General features: G+C 47.0%; 1 protein-coding gene across 1 annotated transcript in view; it reads right to left on the reverse strand.

Annotated features, from left to right (window-relative positions):
* LOC110984313 (uncharacterized) overlaps positions 1-21,214 on the reverse strand; it is a 148,206-nt gene that overhangs the window by 15,980 nt on the left and 111,012 nt on the right. The window contains exons 113-132 of the mRNA XM_087142455.1: positions 20,422-20,597; positions 19,650-19,841; positions 19,056-19,277; positions 17,912-18,165; positions 16,879-17,099; positions 15,609-15,832; positions 14,905-15,051; positions 14,107-14,271; positions 13,267-13,593; positions 13,016-13,124; positions 11,811-12,088; positions 11,323-11,478; positions 10,080-10,295; positions 7,897-8,208; positions 6,137-6,349; positions 5,381-5,654; positions 4,173-4,323; positions 3,368-3,500; positions 2,310-2,834; positions 1,856-2,024 (exon numbers count right to left, since the gene is read on the reverse strand). Of these exons, the coding sequence (XP_086998581.1) occupies positions 1,856-2,024; positions 2,310-2,834; positions 3,368-3,500; positions 4,173-4,323; positions 5,381-5,654; positions 6,137-6,349; positions 7,897-8,208; positions 10,080-10,295; positions 11,323-11,478; positions 11,811-12,088; positions 13,016-13,124; positions 13,267-13,593; positions 14,107-14,271; positions 14,905-15,051; positions 15,609-15,832; positions 16,879-17,099; positions 17,912-18,165; positions 19,056-19,277; positions 19,650-19,841; positions 20,422-20,597 (4,464 nt within the window). The remainder of the gene's footprint in view (positions 1-1,855; positions 2,025-2,309; positions 2,835-3,367; positions 3,501-4,172; positions 4,324-5,380; positions 5,655-6,136; positions 6,350-7,896; positions 8,209-10,079; positions 10,296-11,322; positions 11,479-11,810; positions 12,089-13,015; positions 13,125-13,266; positions 13,594-14,106; positions 14,272-14,904; positions 15,052-15,608; positions 15,833-16,878; positions 17,100-17,911; positions 18,166-19,055; positions 19,278-19,649; positions 19,842-20,421; positions 20,598-21,214) is intronic.

Here is a 21,214-nt window from a genome sequence, read left to right on the forward strand (position 1 = left end):
CTCTCAGCGTAGCGGCTGTGATATGTGAAACACGCATCAGACTCTTTCCATTCTCAAGCAAGACAGTGGAATTGTGTCAAGAGTTCCACTGAGTCATGGTTGCATTCCGTCAGTGCATTCCAGGGTATGCTTCGGAATTCACATATTCTGCTGCAGTACTAACAGGTTCTTTTGACTTCCAAGTTACAAGCTTCCAGTACGTCCAAGAGAGGGGGCAATTTTCAAAGCGATGGAGGCTCCTTTGGTGGGAGCGGTACTTCGCTGGTTTACAACGACTTTGAGACGTGCACAGTACAGTTGAGTAGCTACCAACAAAAATGAAATTATATATAACGGGTTTGCCCTTACCCAACGTATATTTATAAGCACTGTATGCTCAGTGCTTGCCCGAGAACTTGCGAAAAAACCTCACAAGCTTACTCGGGTGGGACTCGAACCCACGACCTCCTGCTTACTAGTGCAGATGTCTTAACCACTCGACCACCGAGCTTGCCGGGGTCGGCTGGCCGGTCCAAGTCAAATGAAGCAGCGGGTACCGCGAACTATTATCAAGATGTATTTTTGCGTTGGGGGGATGTTAATTATATATAACGGGTTTGCCCTTACCCAACGTATATTTATAAGCACTGTATGCTCAGTGCTTGCCCGAGAACTTGCGAAAAAACCTCACAAGCTTACTCGGGTGGGACTCGAACCCACGACCTCCTGCTTACTAGTGCAGATGTCTTAACCACTCGACCACCGAGCTTGCCGGGGTCGGCTGGCCGGTCCAAGTCAAATGAAGCAGCGGGTACCGCGAACTATTATCAAGATGTATTATATTATATATATAATTAACATCTCCCCAACGCAAAAATACATCTTGATAATAGTTCGCGGTACCCGCTGCTTCATTTGACTTGGACCGGCCAGCCGACCCCGGCAAGCTCGGTGGTCGAGTGGTTAAGACATCTGCACTAGTAAGCAGGAGGTCGTGGGTTCGAGTCCCACCCGAGTAAGCTTGTGAGGTTTTTTCGCAAGTTCTCGGGCAAGCACTGAGCATACAGTGCTTATAAATATACGTTGGGTAAGGGCAAACCCGTTATATATAATTAACATCTCCCCAACGCAAAAATACATCTTGATAACAAAAATGAACACTCCCCACCAACATGGCTCTTTTCAGCTGATGAGGGGGTGCTTCTGCTCGAAGGCGACACATGGGGGTGGGGAGAGTCTGTGTATACAGCCAGCGGGGCTGAGATTTTTGGAACACGAAATATCCACAAAATAATCACCGGAGGTTTTGAGGGCCCCACAGCACAGTAGGGTCTGAGGTATACACGTACGCTGGTGTTTGCTTCAGAGGTAACCCTTTAAAATACCAATTTCTGGTGCTCAATTTCAACCTCAATGCATAAAAAATAACCTCAGGGTTTGCCAGTTGGTTTGAGTAGATTATATCAAAGATGCTGAAATCCAGAGGATGATGACAAAATCATGAGATCAGGAAAAATCCTGACAAATCTCATCCCTGATCCAATGAAATGACTACCTCTGCAAAAGGAAAACCAGTGACAGAGGTACAAAGTGGACACTTTGGTTAGAATGTAGCCTCCTGTAACTAGTCACTCAATAGGATGCATCTTTCCCGAGACGACTACATATTAAATAAGTTGCTACAGGCGTTGCTCACATACACTCTCCAACCCCCCCGCCCATCAAAAAAGAAACAGGTGCAACGATGCGTATTCAAACCATATCCAACATCTAGTGTGAATATGGTTGTCCCCAGAAATAGTGACCTGCCAAACAGTTGACCGGCTAAAATTCCTTATGGCCAAGAATCAGGAAAATGGTGCTGGCCGTGACTTACTTGTCGTTTTCTTGGTACTGCAGGTAGGGAGGAATTCGCGGGGGTGCCCCCAGGGCTCGGTAGCGCGGCTTCCACATCTTGAGTGGGTAGATGCCGGCGCTGCGAGGGCGCCAGACGATGACGGCGATGACCAGCATGATGATGCAGGCGGCCAGGAAGGCCAGCATACCTGGAACATCGAATGTGGAATAAACATGACATTAATTATCGCAGGAGGACTTTGCAGTTTAGCCTTGAAAGGTGTGAATGGATCCCATATAATGAGTCTCATGGCAATAATTTTGGTACTTCGGTTTTAGCTCAGAAAGAGTGAACTGAGCTATTTATTTCGACATATCACCAAGACTGACATCCAAATTAAAATGGAAAATATGTGTGTAAGTATTTTAGGAGCTACCATTGATTTACGTGGTGCACGATTCTTTTAAAACCTTTCACTTAAAAATCTACTGACCAATGATGAGACCCCAGTCTGGTTCCTCGTTCATGGCATCCTGCTTCTTCACACTCTGAAGGTTCAGGTTGGCCGGGGAAGACGGCTGGATCACCGACCGCGTGCTGTCGCAGGCCGAGCCTGCCGGCTGCACCGACACAATCACCTCCCACTGGATCTCCTGGGCATCAGCGAAGACGTACTGGCCCGACTCGGTGAAGACGTGGGCAAAGGATGAGATGGCCACCTCCGTACTCTCCACGTAGAAGCGGAGGTCGCGGAACTCGCTATAGTCGTAGGTTGGGTTGGTGTTGAAGAGGTGGTCCTTGCGATAGACCGGATAGTGGCTGAGGCTACGGTTAACGGGGTCCAGGCTGACCCGGAAGAGCAGCATGTCCTCCAAGGCCAGGCAGACGATGGGGTTGGCGATACCAGGCACTGACACAGCGTCACCACCCGACTGCAGGAGACGACGCCTCCTGCTTGAAGTCACGTTGAAGTCAGAGAAAGTGGTGGATATCACCGTAGTAGCTTCATCACTCTCGGCTGCTGGCAAAACAACACAGAATGCTCAAACAGACAAACACTTTTTAAGACTTTTTAATCAACCTCTGGGCTGATATTCATCTCTACTGTAGCCAACAATGATGGGCTAACTTCAAACTGTAGTTGAGTGTTGAAGGCCCGCTAAATTCAAAGATTTTTTGTTAAAACGTTTGCAGTGACATTTTAAGGCTTTTCAAGTTTGGTTCTCTGGCAGGTTTGTTGTCTGTTTGGGCAAGACACCTGCAAAACCCCCATCAGAGTTCTGGTTTCAACTCCCAAGTCAGGTTTTCTTATTTTCTTTCGAATACTTCTCGACTGGCTCTGGGAAATAAAACCTGAGATTACAATGTCTGTATCAAAACATCAGTGCAGGACAAATTTTCAGAAAACTCAGGTAGGGACTGCAAAAAACCAATCCACATTCAGACCTCAGTGGGATTCAAACCCCAGGCGGCAGAGATGGAAGGCGAGGAAAAGAGCTACTCTGCCAGCCTGACTCTCCAAAGAACCATTCGGTCGATTCTTGTTATTACCAAAAATCAGTTGCTCCAAGTCAGTCATGTCTCTGACGATGTGGCCCATGGCTCCGCTGGCATCAAACGATGCGATCTGGATGTCCTTGGTTCCGGAGGTGTGAACACTGGGACCGATCACATTGGGCACGGGCTGGACAGTAAAAAAATGGAAAAAAAATCACCTCCGATAAAGAATCAAATAATCAGGAGCCATTTAGCCACACCAAGTCACCCACACCAGGGTGCCAGATTATTACACAACCAACACTGCCAGATTTTCTCTGGCAAGAAGCAAGCAATTGAACAAAATCAGAATGATTTCATTTTTAATGGTTACCACTCCTACATCTGAAAAGGAAGGAACTCGGTTGAAAATTCTGATGTATAGAATCTCAAGACTGACCTGCCTGCTCTCTTGAATGGCAAAAACAGCCAAGAGCGAGGTGTGGTCAGTTACGCACTTGTACTGTCAAAACACGGGTGAATTTCTATTTAAGAATTGGTACCGTAAATGCCACATATCGTATGCAATTATGTCCAAACCAAGTCCAACGAACTTGTGTGGAGACAAATATCTTTGCAGGGTGTCTCCGAGATTTACTACCCAGAATCCAGTCCTTGTCTACTGGCCCTGTTCAAATGACTGTGGCTGACAATCAAGAACACACGCCCCGATGGGAGCCCATGGTTAGCGGCTTTAGCCATTTCCCATAGGTGCCTATGTTACTCTGAGCCACAGCCAACTGATTTGGACATAGCCTCTGACTAGGGTTAGGAGGTACGCCAAACACCGCCCTCAGCTGCTCACGCACGGACCCGTTACCTTTGTCGTGACCTCCCCCGAGCCATCATTGGCGGTGCTAGTGACCACCAGCTGGCCCGAGGCTGTCAGGCTGCCCTGGACCGTGGGTTTGGTCTGCTCACAGCTGGAGTCACAGATCTCCTCCGGCGCCGTGTATTTGTTACATGTGCACCTGGAACCATGAAGAAGGACGGAAGGAAAGAGTGAAGTATGTTGTGAAAACAGCATCTTGTTTATCGATTCCCAAGTGGCAAAGAGAAAGATCACTGTTGGGAGTGTGCGTGCTGGAGTTGGAAGTTGGAGAACATCAGTTTGAACTGCGCACAAAGAGTACTTTGCGCCTTTCAGGCAAGACAATGTCAATAAATACTCAAGTGAGGAGTGGTGTCTTACACTTTAGGCTAAACGAGCTTGGGGTACCCCCAGAACAGTTTGGCGATATCATGCCAAACCTTGGGGAGTGTTTCCACAGATGTCTCCTGGTCATTTTGACACCAATTTTATGAAAATAAGAACAAACACTCTCATGATATGTACACCATTTTCAACACAGATACGTGTAGGCCCAAAAGTTTGGGCTTTTCCCACTGGCTGTACTCAGAGAACCAGGTACGACGTATGAACACTTGCCGAATTTCAAATGATTGCCGAGATCTTAGGGCAGGGGAATCCCCACTCCCCCCAGCTGTGACAAAAGTTTACAAAAATAGCCCTTTTAAGGCCAACAGCAGTTAATTTTACAATTCCGTAGAGTGATGTTACAAACTGTGTGTCAGTTCAACGTTCAAGGACCAAAGTGAGCAGGACTTGGTTTTATACCAGTGATGTAGTTGAGTACTATTTGAGAACCAAATTCTCCACTAAATATTTAACTAGTTTAGGAGGGAATAATGCTAAAGTACATCAGCATTTGATGGTACATGCATAAAGGTAAGATTACAAAGCAACATAATGACTTCAGACCATCACTGTTTGATTAGAATTAACTTTTTAGGACAAAAGTACTCGGAAAGTACTCGGCCGAGTACTTTCCGAGTACTTTTCTCCTTGAAATTTAAATTTTACACAAATGGGAGTGTCTGAAGTCTAACATTTATTTTGTAATCTTACCTTTGCACATTTACCATCAAATGCCTGTGCACTCTGGCTTTATTTCCTCTTACCCAGTTCAGTATTTTGCGGAGAACGTTGGTACTTGGAAAGTTCTCAACTACAACACTGTTTTATACCTTCCCAGATCCACGTCGAGCTGCCCGCCGTCGCTGCCGCACATGGGCTCACAGTCGTAGGTGTCAGGGTCCACACATGACCGCCCGCTGGCATCACGGGCCTGGCCCAGCTCGCAGCGGCTGTCCACCACGGGCTGGCAGTCACCGGCGCTGTTGCTCTCGCTCTCGGGCGCGTCCACCTCATTGTAGTAGATGTAGCCAGACCAGCAGACGCAGGAGCCGCTGGTGGTCTGAAAGGAGCGGTACTTGCCGTCGCACTCGCAGGTGGCACTCCCTGAAGGGAGGGAAATGGAAGAAGAATGCTATAACTTAAACAAGGGGTTGAGTCACTAAAGAGGCACTTGACAAAACCCCGTTAGAACACTTTAAACTCTTCACAACTCAAAAAAGGAGGTGCATGTCCTCCACAAACTCTTTTAAAATCTTTAGTTTGAAGTCTTCACAGATAGAACATTTACTCTCCCTTTCACCCCTTCATGCCGGTATCATTTTAACCGTGACTGCTGGGCTGTGGCATGCCCTGAATGGAGGGCTTTGTCCAGCAGCAGGCCCCATTGAACCAGCAGCTAAATGGTGAATAGACTGTATGTGTGGTATGCACTAATCCTCACACAAAGCCGCGACTCTTCCCATCTCCCGCCTTGAAGGAGTTAACAATCTATCCCTTTTCTGTGCATCTGAAGTAAACCAAATCTAAATATGAAAAGCATTTGGGTTCGAGTGAGATTAGATTTCAGTATTTGTTTGTCTAAATACCTTCTACAGAGGAGGCAGAGCTGCCGCAGGGCCGGCACGCCCTCTGGCCCAGCATGTTGTTGAAGGTGTTAGGCTGGCACAGTGCACACTGGTCCGACGACACCGCCCTGACAATGTTCCCGTACTGGCCGACAGGGCAGGCCGTGGGCTCCCCTGAGCCGGCCGGACAGTAGTAGCCGATGGGGCATGGGTAGTCCTCTGGGTTGCCGGTGCCTGTTTTACAAGTGTATGAACAGAAATGATGTGTTTGGTTTGGACTCCAGCTGTAGGCATTAATGGTGGGTCCAAATTAACAGGCTGCGGCTGAGGGTAACACAGGGGTCTATGGGAAATGGTTGCAGCCGCTAACAAGAGGATTACATTGTCATGCAGTTATAGCTAGTCCTAGCCAATTGATTTGGACTTGGCATGTTCATAAATGACACTATCAAACACACTGCTTGGCATACTATTTTCACAGTATAAACTCAAGCGTGCTTACATCATCATTCTGCACACACACGGTATTAAAGTGACCTTGGTTTACCATTCAAGAACATGCCAAGTAGACACCCTTAGCCTACTAGCGAGAATTTTGACATCATCCAAAGACAATGTGCACAATAACTCCTGCTGGTTTTGAAATTTAGCCTTAAATTCTGATGTTACACAGTACATGGGGCCTTTGCATCCCTGAAAATTGCTCTTCAATAAAATTCATTTTTGTGGAGAAAAAAAATATATGATACGGCCTCTGAGTTAAATTTATAGAACAAAACTTAATTTGGGGGGGGCATGTGGCCAAGTGGTTGGGGTTTGTGGCTTCCAATCATAGGGTTGGTGGTTCAAATCCAGCTGCTGACAGTATGTTGTGGCCCTTGGCAAGCCTCTTCACCCCTGCTTGCCTCTCTCCACCCAGGAGTATAAATGGGTACCAGCATTAGCTGAGGAAGCAACCTGCGATGGACTGGCATCCCATCCGGGGGGGGAGTAGAAATATTCTCAGTCGTTTCATGCCAAGGAAATACACCGGCAGGATGAGCCAAATTGGCTCGGACCAGACTTGCTTAGCAACTTGATTTCACAGCTACACGCAGCATGAGAGAACCTGCTACATGTACGTGACTGACCAACAACGTTAAATGGAAAAAACTTTGATTTGAACAGACTTTGATAGCAACTTCCTGGTACATCGTGCAGTCCATTTGAAAGTTGCACGATATTACTTTGTCTAGATTTTTTCACATTGATCAAGTTGCTTTTTTCTCTGGTGAATTCTCTTCTTCTTGTTGCGTGCTTGACACTTTTATTTAGTATTTCTTTTCTGAGTACCGCTGTCAATAATGATTTCATATCCTACATTTGCGCAGGAACAGTTTGAATGAGATGATGCTGGGAAAACACTGATCTGAATCTCAAATGAACTGAGAGGATGAAGAAATCCAACAGCAGAATTCAGGCTTCCTGCACCTGAAGGAGAATTAAATTCCAGGACTTTTCCATGACTTTTCCCCGACCAAATTTTGAAAATCCATGACCCAGTAACGCAATTTCTAGGAATATTTGGCCTTTTTAAGTTGCGAATACAATCACACATTTTATGCACTTATTTCTGAGAACAGAAATCACACACAGTATTTGAAAAAATCCATGACCTTTCCATGACTTTAGTCATTTTTACCAAATTCCATGACTTTTCCAGGCCATGGGAACCCTGAGCAGTGCTAGTTTGTTTGGCACATCAGCCAACTGAAGGGGTAGCACCTTCTGCTATGTCTCACCTTCAGGGCAGTAGTAACCCTCGATACACTCTGCGCACCAGAACCTCTCGGTGTGGTTGCCAAAGGTCCCCGCGGGGCACAGGCTACAGCTCTCCTCCGCACTTGATCTCAGGCCGGCGTGGTTGACCGCCCGGCTGCCCAGTGGGCACTCCAGGGGTACCTCGCTGCCCTCGGGGCAGTACTGCGGGTAAAAGCAGCGGGTGAAGGCGGCTGAGCCCAGGGGGCAGTAGTAGCCACCGGGGCAGGCAGGGGGCACGCCAGTCACACCCTCGCAGTAGTGGCCGGGCCTGCAGGTGACCTCAGTGGAAGCCCCTGTTAGAAAATACGCAGGGACAAGGTTGTTACTCAATTCCTAATATTCCTTCATGTCCCCCAGGGACAAGGTTGTTACTCAATTCCTAATATTCCTTCATGTCCCCCAGGGACAAGGTTGTTACTCAATTCCTAATATTCCTTCATGTCCCCCAGGGACAAGGTTGTTACTCAATTCCTAATATTCCTTCATGTCCCCCAGGGACAAGGTTGTTACCCAATTCCTAATATTCCTTCATGTCCCCCAGGGACAAGGTTGTTACCCAATTCCTTATATTCCTTCATGTCCCCCAGGGACAAGGTTGTTACCCAATTCCTAGTATTCCTCCATGTCCCCCAGGGACAAGGTTGTTACCCAATTCCTAGCATACCTTCATGTCCCCCAGGGACAAGGTTGTTACCCAATTCCTTATATTCCTTCATGTCCCTCAGGGACAAGGTTGTTACCCAATTCCTTATATTCCTTCATGTCCCCCAGGGACAAGGTTGTTACTCAATTCCTAATATTCCTTCATGTCCCCCAGGGACAAAGTTGTTACCCAATTCCTAATATTCCTTCATGTCCCCCAGGGACAAGGTTGTTACCCAATTCCTAGTATTCCTTCATGTCCCCAGGGGACAAGGTTGTTACCCAATTCCTAATATTCCTTCATGTCCCCCAGGGACAAGGTTGTTACCCAATTCCTAATATTCCTTCATGTCCCCCAGGGACAAGGTTGTTACCCAATTCCTAATATTCCTTCATGTCCCCCAGGGACAAGGTTGTTACCCAATTCCTTATATTCCTTCATGTCCCCCAGGGACAAGGTTGTTACCCAATTCCTAGTATTCCTTCATGTCCCCAAGGGACAAGGTTGTTACCCAATTCCTTATATTCCTTCATGTCCCCCAGGGACAAGGTTGTTACCCAATTCCTAGTATTCCTTCATGTCCCCCAGGGACAAGGTTGTTACCCAATTCCTTATATTCCTTCATGTCCCCAGGGACAAGGTTGTTACCCAATTCCTAATATTCCTTCATGTCCCCCAGGGACAAGGTTGTTACCCAATTTCTAATATTCCTTCATGTCCCCCAGGGACAAGGTTGTTACCCAATTCCTTATATTCCTTCATGTCCCCAGGGACAAGGTTGTTACCCAATTCCTAATATTCCTTCATGTCCCCCAGGGACAAGGTTGTTACCCAATTCCTAATATTCCTTCATGTCCCCCAGGGACAAGGTTGTTACTCAATTCCTTATATTCCTTCATGTCCCCAAGGGACAAGGTTTTTACTCAATTCCTAATATTCCTTCATGTCCCCCAGGGACAAGGTTGTTACTCAATTCCTTATATTCCTTCATGTCCCCCAGGGACAAGGTTGTTACTCAATTCCTTATATTCCTTCATGTCCCCCAGGGACAAGGTTGTTACTCAATTCCTTATATTCCTTCATGTCCCCCAGGGACAAGGTTGTTACTCAATTCCTAATATTTCTTCATGTCCCCCAGGGACAAGGTTGTTACTCAATTCCTAATATTCCTTCATGTCCCCCAGGGACAAGGTTGTTACTCAATTCCTAATATTCCTTCATGTCCCCCAGGGACAAGGTTGTTACTCAATTCCTAATATTCCTTCATGTCCCCAAGGGACAAGGTTTTTACTCAATTCCTAATATTCCTTCATGTCCCCCAGGGACAAGGTTGTTACTCAATTCCTTATATTCCTTCATGTCCCCCAGGGACAAGGTTGTTACTCAATTCCTAATATTCCTTCATGTCCCCCAGGGACAAGGTTGTTACTCAATTCCTTATATTCCTTCATGTCTCCAAGGGGCACTTTGTTCTCCTCCCCCCACAGCTCCTAACCAAACCCCCCCCCCAAAAGTGCATACCTTCAGGGCATTCATAGGTTGCACGGCAGGGGATGCCGTGCACATTGACCGTGTCATTGGGGCAGTAGTAACCAGCTGTGCACAGCGGGCAGTCCTCGTTGCTGACCCGGCCTGTCTCTGTGCTCATCCGACCTCCGGAGCAGGGCTGGGGCTCCGTGGTACCCTCCTCACAGTAGTGGCCCTCGTAGCAGGGCAAGTAAGTGGTATTTGTCATTCCTATCGCCATCAACAAAATGGAAATATGGGTGGAACTTAGGTTCACTTTCCATTCTGCAGACAAGAGCTTCGGTTTAATACACAAGAAATCCTTTCTTTACATCTTTTTTCAATTTGGCAATGTGATGGCTTAAATATCCCCAACTTTGAAATCCTCACTCGAAAGATTGATGACATTCAATAAAGATCTTGAATTGCTTTGTTTGCTAATAATGTCATGGTTGTTACAGTCACATTCTGATAAACGACAACTTATCTGGTCAGTGCTCAGGAGTTCTGAGAGTGGTCAAATGAGTTCTTCCCTAAAATCTTGGGCCAAGTATTGAGGACGGGGAAGGCAGTTCATTTACAAAGAAAAGAACCCAGGAGGCACATTCACTACACACTTTTTCTTCCGAGGGCTATAATTTACTATTTTTTATTAACTTGATTACTATGCAGATGTCAAGCCCACTAAATGCTTACAAAGTCTTCCTTGTCCAATGGTTAACAACCCTCTAGCACAAGGCCGATGAAGTTTCTAAAAGCTTCCTGGGAAAGCCCACTTCAGTGGGGAGTCTCAGGCTGATGCCGTGGTACTGTACTTATTCATCTTCCATCTCAGTGACCCAGGTTTGTATTACGTCCCAGCAGATACGCAGGTTGGGTTCTCAGTCCCTACCTGATTCGGTGGGTTTTTCCCGGAGTATCTATCTGGGGTTTTCCTCCCACCTCCAAAACTGAACACTATCCTCATCTTACTTGTAATTTGAAGTTACATGTACATAGCCTTGCAATATCTTAAGTTGCTAGCGATGGCCCACTGAAAATAATAATCTTATGAAGTTGACATGGCTACCGTCAGTAAATAAAATATGTTGTCATAGGTAGTGTTTGCGTGGGAGTAATTCGTAAGCATCTTACAAAGAACAAGAATACAAAATGTCACAACTGCTGACTTTCTGTTAGAATTAGACTCAAGAAAGAGAGAGAGAACAAAAATGAACCAAAACTCAAAGTCCTAAATTGCTTTGTATCATCTACCTACCTAGTTCGTTGCAGAAGTACCCAGCCCTGCACTTGAAGCATTCTTCACGACTCTCGGCTCCGACTATGTCCCGATAGTGGTACAAGGGGCACTCCACAGGGCCGACACCCTCCTCGCAATAGTGTCCCAAGGGGCAGGGGTACAACATGGGGTCACCTTTGGGGAGGGGAGGGATTATATAATGATTAGTTCAGAGTCCAAATATAAAACACGAATATGCCCGACCAGATTTTCAAAGAAACCAAAACAAGCCAGGACAATATTTCTTTTGTTACCAGGTGGGGAATGCCTCTTGCAGAAACCTTAATCTCTTTCCTGTAAAGATTTTTTGTTTATTGATTTTGTTTTAACAGGGGCAACAAAATGACAAAGGAATACTTTGAAAGGAAACATGCTACCTGGACTCTTCCCAGGTGGGGGACCAATCGGGTTGGAGACGGGCATTTTTCTGATGGGAGATGGGAGCGGGGGAAGGCTACTCAACTCACCCTCCAAGCAGTGTTTGCCAGCCGGGCACGGCGCACAGTCTTCCTCCCGGCTACCGAACTCATCCGGCCGCCAGGTATTGTTCCGACAGGGGATGGGGTCCTCGATGCCGGCCGGACAGTAGTGGCCCGGTGGGCAGGGCCCAGCGCAGGTTGTGTTGGGCGGGCACTGGGCCTGGTCGAAGTTCTCCACATCTGGCAGGTCGCCGTCCGGGGTAAAATCGTGGCTGGCGCTCAGGCAGAAGTAGCCCTCGGAGCAGTTGCCCTGAAGCTGGCCACCGCTGTGGTGCAAAACGACAACCAGCCACGCCAAAAGAAAGGAAAATGTCAGTGGACCGCTTCACTGCATGCAAGCATTTCTTCATAAAGTAGATAAACCTTAGTCTGAGCGACCATCTCCAAGGTAAGAGTCGTAGGTGTTACCGTTAGATGGGTACTTCTCAGTGACAAAATTATACCTTGAAGACGGCAACTGCAGATAAGGTACAAGGTTTGTGCACCTTTTTTGGCTATTTGGCCTCTTTAATTGGCTGCAGCTGAAACATGCACTCTTATGGTGGCCACTAGCTGGCAGCTCAAGCCATATTCCATAAGTTTGTGCGGTACTGCCAGCCGTAACTGGATATGGGTCTTGAGCTGGACCAAGAGAGGGCGCTATTTCCTTACCAACTGAGGCTCCTGTGGTACCAACAACGCATAGCTGGTTCACGAATGACAAGGAAATGCAAGCATCGCGGTCACATTGCTACCAACAAAGTAAACACTCTCGACCAACACAGCTCTTTTCAAGTGATGAGGGGATGCTCGAGGCAGATAACAAAGGCTCGCTCAGAGAATATGACTGACAAATGTTCTTTAGAACCTGAACCAAATTTTCATGAATCCAATATGATGTGGCAAATTTGTGGCCATCAATGTCTAAAATAGACTGTAAAAGTTTCCCACCATAACTCTCTCTCGGCAAGTTCTACGGCCGCTGTTCAAACAATCTGACACTACACCTGAACACTTTACCAGGCAATATCTGTTCCCATCTCTGTGACACCATGAACACGAAGTTAGTAACTGCTGACAACGGAAAGTCTACCTTTCTAACATTCTGACTAATTAAAATGCCATTGTGAAGTAAAAGATCTGTTTCTGATATAAAGAAAGACCTTTTGTTGACCAACTGTCCAGATTTGTAGTTTCAGTATCTGGTCACTCACCGGCAGTACATTCCGGCCAGGCATGGTAGGCACTCGTACTTCTCCTTGAGACCTTCGTCCGTGTCATACGTGAAGGTGCCGTTGGGACATGGAATGGGGTATCTTGTTGCTGTGCAGAGATGGAATAAAGAAAAAGAGTTGTTGGTGTCTAGAAATGTGGGCAGTAATGTCTTTCTTCACACTTTCTTCACAAACACTGCTGTTTGTGGATTCACAGATGGCCACTTACAGAATCTGATGATAAGGCTTACCGGCTGGGCAGTAGTGGTACGGCGGGCAGGGCTTGGGGTCCGGGAACAGGGCGCTCTCGCAGTAGAAGCCCGCCTGACAGTCGATGCACGAGTCCCTCCGCATGTTGGGCTGGTACGTGCCCACAGGGCATGGGCTGGGTACAGCTGAGCCATTCAGGCAGTAATGGCCGATGGGGCACTCAAACTCAGCCGGGGTCGGGTAGACGGTGGAGTGGTTTGCGGGGCAGTAGAAGCCAGCATTACAGGGGCCTGTGGGGTCTGTCTGGCCATCATCCTCACAGTAGTAACCCCCAGGGCAGGGGGAACAGTCCTCGACGGAGGAACCACCTAGGTAAGTTACAGGCACAAGAATTCAGTTTAAGAAAAGCTTTAATGAAGTCCATTTGTTTCCTGTGTGAACGAGATTACGTTTTTACATAGCAGCATTGACCATTTGTTGGGGACGTACTGTACATGGCTGAGCAGGTTTACACAAGCTTGGCACGAAATACACCGAGCACATGAATGTATTTTAATATGGGTACCCTGGGCACCCAGTTAAAGTAATCCACACCACAAGGTTCGCCCCATGCACTTTGCTGATGAGAAGGGTACTTCTACTGATGACTGACATCACACAGTTTCTGTGCTTTTCTTGTGATTGAAATGAGTCAGTGAAAAATTCATCTCTCGTTTTGAAAGGCGACAAAGGCAAAGTGTGGCCAAATTGGTAGGAGTTTGGGCTCATAATCTGGCAGTAAGGGGATCAGGGTTTGGTGATGGTCTCGCGCGGTCTTGTGAAGGTCTTAAGCGGCCTCGACAACACCAGTGCTCGACAACCACGCTGGAACCAAGCCTCACCTTCGACTCTACGGACAGTGCCGACAGGGCACGGCGTTGGGGCTGGCGTACCCTGCTCGCAGTAGTAACCCGCCGGACAGAGACCATTCTCCTCATAACCAGGAGTTGACACCGGGATCTCGGTCAGAGCTTTACCTTGACAGTAATAGCCGGCACTGCACGGACCTGGATGACGAACAATCCAAAGTGCATAACAGTCAACCTTGGATAATTTCAAGTTGTTTTTTTTTTCCCCAGAGCTATCTTGTGAAGTTTAGCACAGTTTTGTTCGAGACAGCATTTTCTAAACTCAGAACGAGCCAATCTCATCCGTGTCGTTTTCAGTCGGGGCCATTTGAATCTGGCAAGGGCTTTTGTTCGGCAAGCGTGCAAGGGTACACAAGCAGGGAACAGCTTCCCCACAAGAGGTCGTCTAGGGTCCCGAGTGTGTTCCCTTGGAAGCTGTCAAATCTGATGGCTTTGCCGCAGCCAGCAATGACGTGTGCACCCACAGAGGCCACTGGCCAACGGCTGCCACAATGTCTCATGGATGCAGGGGTCATTCTCGACTGAGGCTGGTTGATTTGGACAATGAAGTCTCAGGCCCCCATATCCCAAAGATCAAATATCATGTGATGCACGGACTGCTTCCAATCAGGTTCGACTGGATTTTGTTGCTCAGTAGGACCGCATGCTTTGTGCTACTTTCGTGATGTGCAGCTCTGTTAAAATTCCGGCTCAGAGGGAGTGCCTGTGAGCAAACGATTCCAGCATTACAGATCGTCAACCTTCTCCAAAAGTACAACAAGTATAGCTCACCTGACGGGTAGCTGTTTCCTGGCCCTTCGCAGTACTTGCCGGGGCTGCAGTCCGTGCAGTCTTCCTCTCTCACCAGTCCAGTTTGGTTGTTGAAGGTTCCTGGCGGGCATGGGATGGGCAACTCTTCGCCTTCCATGCAGTAGTGACCTGTGGAGGAAACGCAGCCAGCCAAGTGTTGCTTTAACTGCATCTTCAAGCTACATAAGACACCACAAAGGTCTTCTATTTGTAGGAATCGGACATGGAGGAAACTTGCCATAAAGATGTCTTTAAAAGGTGTCAAGGGGACATTTTTAGCTATCCAACAAATGACCAACCAAACTACTGTAAACAGATCCTGCAAAACGACTATTTGAGTTTTTCTTAGTAATGGGATTTTAGTTTGGATTTGAAAGATCAACCCAGCCCTTCATTTTGATGACGTATCACTCAGAGTGGCATCCTAATAAAAATGAAGAATACTCAGGTGAAAATTATTGAAAGTTCCTGGTGATTTGCAGTGTGCAAGAATCTCTTGAAGGTCTTGGAGTCAAAAACGGCTCTGGTGACTCGTTTTGTGTGGCTGGGTTTCAAATTGTCAACAACCCTTGTCTCCTTTGCCCATCCGCTTCAAAGACTGCTCTGAGAGAAGGACAAGATGCCCTAGTGACAAGCTGCGCGCAGCGAGCAGACCTTGTCACTCCATCCATCTCCCCCCTTCATACCTGTCTTGCAAGGGGAAGGCCCGGTCATGTTCACCATGTCGCACATCTTGCCGTCGGGGCACAGGGTGCAGTTGGCCTTGCCCCGCTCGCTCTGGTACGTGCCAACGGGGCAGCCTATCTCGCTCAGGGTACCCTCGGGGCAGTAGTGGCCCGCCGGGCAGGGGTAGCCCATGCCAGAGCCTTCCTCTGGGGTGGGGGTATCGCTGCCCCCGGTGCAGACATAGCTGAAATTAAAAAAAAGACAAAAAAATATTACTTACGACAGAAATGAGGGGAAATAAATTAGGGAAAAGGACTAGATGGGAGGTGATTGCAAGTTATTACAGTATGAATGCGAACAAAAATACAGTGAAAAAAGTCTGAATCACACGGTGAAAAAAAGACAAAGGTACACGGCAGGAGTGAGTTGAACTGCTAACCTATAAGAAGCAAGCAAGCAAGAAGCAAGTCTAGCCAATCCCAAACAAAGGCACTGTACTTGCAAGAAATCTCTATTTCCACAGGGATTTATAAAGCTTCGGCGCTTCACACAAGTCAAGGAAGCAAAGTCGACAACAGTGGACTCCCAACCATACCAAACCTCAAGAGTACGTGCGTGCAATGTACAAACAGGCCTATATGCATATTCAAATTGTAGGCAATGAACGGCGTATAAAGGGTTTGCAATGGACTATAGGTGTCACATCAAAGTACAAACGGGTCAAGGTACGGGACCCATTTTGCTATAAATCCCTTCCACCCTGATCGGTATGAAGCCAGATGCAGCCTGGTTTTATGAAGTGTGACGCCCTGATTGGCTCAAACTGGTGACTGAGGGTTTGAACAATAGGCAGCATACGAAACAGGATTGGGAAAATTTAGTATGTTCAGCCAGAGTGTGACACAGAGATCCAGTGGGGTTAATCCGGGCCTGCTCAGTTCAATCTAAAGTCCCAGTCCCTCTTGAGATACTTGGCAAGCTCAACCCCGACAGTCAGGGAAGGGATTCTAATATGGTGACATGCCTTCCTGACGATCGTGTACAAACCAAGTGACAGGGCTTCCAGAAAAGTTAAAGTCTGCATGCAAGTGGAATGGATAATGCAACTAGGTAGTTCACAATTGCAGGCATTCAGAAAGATGCATGAATGTGCTGGAGGGTTTTGTTATTTTTTTCACATTATGTACAAAATGCAGAGTATTTTAAAAACAGAAGATTAGAAATTGTCCACCCCTGAGCCTGGGGCAGTGAAGCAGAAGTCTACGCATGCGGCTCGTTTCTCCCACTCACCCAGGTGCGCAGTTGGGCGCCGTGTCCACCTTGACGAAGGCCTGGAGGTTGCACCAGCGGCCCCGGGGACAGTCCTCGCAGCCGTCCACTGAGGTGACCCGGGTGTTGACCGAGAAGGTGCCCGGCGGGCAGGGCTCCGGGTAGGCCGTGCCGTTGGGGCAGTAGTAGCCGGTGGGGCAGACGTCATTGCCGGTGAAGGTGGTGTTGTTGCCCGGATCCACCTAAGAAACGTCGCAAAGAAACATAAGTTGAGCAGAATGAAAATTCTGACATTGGTGTATTTCCCTTAGTCTTCCTACACAGAGGAGAAAATATTTGCAACTTTCCAGACAACATTCACACCGTATCAACAGCCAAATTGGCTTTACACAGCAGAGGGTTTCTTGTTGAAGGAAAGTATGAAACTTCAAACCGGAGGGCTCATGTATCAACATTCTCCCTGTTTAAAACAAGGCACATAATTAGTCAAATCAATGTTCATATTTACATCCTGTTCCACATACTGCATATTTCCCTCCAGAGGTATCTGTATATTTCCCTATTAAGCTCTATATTCCTCTCCAATACATAACTATTTCCCTCCAGTACTAAAGTACCCGTACACATCAAGTTTGCTCCACACACTCATTCCCCTCCTCACTTCATGCCTATATTTGGCTTCCCTCCAATCCTTGTACCGTCATCAAGAGTAGCCAGTGTTATTTCTCATCAGAAATCTACTCTTGGACTCATCAGAAATCTACTCTTGGACTTATCAGAAATCTACTCATGGACTCATCAGAAATCTACTCTTGGACTCATCAGATATCTACTCATGGACTCATCAGAAATCTACTCTTGGACTCATCAGAAATCTACTCGTGGACTTATCAGAAATCTACTCTTGGACTCATCAGAAATCTACTCTTGGACTCCTCAAGAGTAGCCAGTGTTATTTCTCATCAGAAATCTACTCTTGGACTCATCAGAAATCTACTCTTGGACTCATCAGAAATCTACTCTTGGACTTTCAGAACCAGACTCAACCCCTCACCATGTCGTCATAGGGCGTGGGGCTAGACGCTCCCCCAGTGCAGTAGTAGCCAGCGTAGCACTCCTCCGTGGGTTCCCGCAATGCTGGCGTCCCACAGTAGAAGCCCTCGGGGCACTGCACACAGTCTGTCACTTCGTCATAGTTGATGGTCTCGCCGAACGTCCCCGGTGGGCAGGGATGGGTGGCACCCTCCCTGGTGCCAGGTGGGCAGAAGTAGCCCTGGGGACAGTTGGCCGGGGTGACCACGGGCCCCACTGGAAAGAGAGGGGCAGATGGTTCGAAAATTACAAGTCTAAGGATGCCAGACTGTGGCCAAATTTCATGGAAGCCCTCAGCATACTTATAAACTGAACACAGATGGGTTTGACAGCACAAACATGTTACTGGTTAGGGGTAATGAAAGCACACCCCTGGCTGCACAAGAAAATTGAATGAAGTTGGCTTATTCTTTGCCATTGCACCTAAGCTCAGGCTGAGTTTGTTTCACAGAGATCTGGATCACGATCAGCGATCAGTCCTTGGTTTACTGACACCAAAACTCGCCTAATGGATAGTGCAAACCAGCATAAGGATCACTGATCTAGATCACATGGATCTGGATCACGATCAGCGATCAGTCCTTGGTTTACTGACACCAAAACTCGCCTAATGGATAGTGCAAACCAGCATTAGGATCACTGATTGCGATCCAGATCCGTGTGAAACAAACAGGTCCTCAGGCAGACACACGTCCAAGCCCTGCTCTGTTCACTCTGTTTTTTTTGTTTTGTTCTCCCGATTAAATAAACCACTTGAAGTGAATGAATAGTCAGAATGTAACTTCAGAGAAAAACAGGCACACAATTTACTGATGAACCATTACGGAAATGACTGCAAACACTCAAGCATTGAATAAAATGAATACTTTGAGCTCTCTCAAGAGCTTGAGGTTGGCCACAGAGGGTTTGCATGGCTGCCATCTTGCAGGCCAGTGCTCTTGTTTCACAGGGCATGCACAAAGGAGGTTTCCCTATGGAACAAAAGACCTGCCCTGCAAGATGGCTACCGCGCAAAGCCTCTGCTGGTAAGTGATTACGGATGAGTTATTTGATGCAATTTTTCTTTCCATGTGTTTCATGAACAGTCAAGCAGAACTTGGTCTCACCTTCATACGGGTCGCAATAGGATCCGCCAGGGCAGATGTCGCATGACCCTTGACCCAACTGTCCCTGGTAGGTGCCGTTGTCACAGAGTAATGGCTCCCAGGATCCCATGGGGCAGGAGTAGCCTCTGGGACACTGCAGGTCAGGGGGTGCATCAACGGTCTGTCCCCCAGGGCAGTAGTAACCCTCGGCGCACTTGTCATCAGGCTCAGTGTTCCCTTCACCTAGAATGAGGTCAACATTACAGGAATTTGTCTAAATGAGGAATGTGCACCAAAGGTATTATTCAAATAGAGTATTAAGTTATCAAACACTTGTTTAGTTCTGATTTGGAGTACTAAGAGATATATCAGTTATCACAGACTTAGAATTTTCTTAGAAGGGCAAGAAGTTTGCAGGTTTCAATTGTTGAGACATGAAATTACTCAAATATTTTACACGTTTTAAAAACCTGAAATCAGGCTTTTACTTGAAATGAAAATTGGCATCACTGACTACAATGTTGTTGGTGATATCTTCAGGAGATGTTCTCCAGCAAATCAGGCCAATCACCCATTTTGATATGATATATACTCAAACGTGACAGCCATTCATACCTTCACAGTAGTGCCCCGCGGTGCAGTTCTCACAGTTGTGTGGCCCTGTGTTCATCTGGGTGCGGCTGAAGGTACCCTCCGGGCAGGGGGTGGGCACAGCTGTCCCCTCCTGGCAGTAGTGACCGGCGGGGCAGACATACTGGTCAGGCACGGCACTGGTGTGGTTGCACCAGAAGCCAGCTGTGCAGTTGCCTAGAGACAAAACGACGGATTGAACCACAAAATTAAATTTAACAACTGGTTTTGGTACAACTTTCTTGTTGAAAATGGTAATATCCTCCAGTAAACTTAAAGATGCTTAGCGATCCAGTGGATTTCATTACAGAAACTCATTGATGCAGTCCCAACTGACTTGACATCCGCATCACCGATCTTCTGTACCCTAAAATAGCCAGAGGTAACTAATATCGCGCATCAAGCACAAGATTCCTACATCAGTTTAGGTCTTTCTACAGATAAATTTTCCAGTTAACGGCCTCATTTAGGTCGGCCGGTTTCAGGTTTTGAACACAATGGATTAGATTTGCCGATCAACACTGAACTATTGCCTTGATTTCCAATCTGATCATCTCTAGACTACTGCCCTCAAGAATCAGGGATCTAAATTAAGACAATGGAGGCAAAAGGACTGAAACTGCTTGGTTCCAGTCGTGACAGACGGAATATACCAATAACCCTTGCCTCAAAACTATTGGCACACTTATCCCTTCAGTCATATACTGCCTGCCTGCTGTGACGGTAGGTATTTCAACCTGTCCTGTTCTCTACTAACCTGTGGGCTCCTCAAGGCCTGGTGTCTCGCAGTACATGCCTCCCCGGCAGTTGACTGGAGCTGGCGACCCCCTGGGGCAGTAGTAGCCCGGACCACACAGTCCACCGGTACTCATGTCAAACGTAGGGCAGACACAGTCAAAGTGTGGGTGGCAGGTGTCGTTGGGATACACATATCTGGAATTAACGACAAAAAAATGTTATTTCTGGAGTAATTATCACAAGCAATCCAAAGACTCGGGAAAACACTTGGACCCACTGAGGTCAATATTGCAACGATACCCTTTTGAGTATCATGTTTTCCACTCCTCATTCTACACTTTATGTAAGGTCTGTGCGGCAACCAGTCCTTGCATCAGAAAATGGCAACAAAAATTATGCTAGCTTTTCTGAATTTTTTTACCAATTCTCAACTTCAACAGAAATAATTTTCATAACAAGAAGGCACAAACTACTGAAGACTTCGGGTTTGCTTGCTTTGCCTACCATAATTGGAGTCTACATATGACCAGGTCCCCCTATCAGTTGACAGCAGGGGTCAAACCAGACTCCAACTACAACCAAATTGAGTCCCAAATAGCTTGACTCCAGGATTCGAATCCGCCATCCTCAATCTTCACCCACATGAATTTCAATCATCACCCAACCTACTTGATGGGACTTCAATGCATCATCTTTGAACATCAAGCAGACGAATTTGCACCAAATTTTTAACAATTATCCGACAAGAACAGCATTCCCAATCGCCAATCAGAACTTTGCCCATAAGAATCTCAATTAGCCTTCAAAATTCT

The sequence above is a fragment of the Acanthaster planci genome, linkage group LG10, assembly GCF_054643075.1.
Source record: "Acanthaster planci isolate LZ-2023a linkage group LG10, COTS_SCS, whole genome shotgun sequence".
Lineage (NCBI taxonomy): Eukaryota > Metazoa > Echinodermata > Asteroidea > Valvatida > Acanthasteridae > Acanthaster > Acanthaster planci.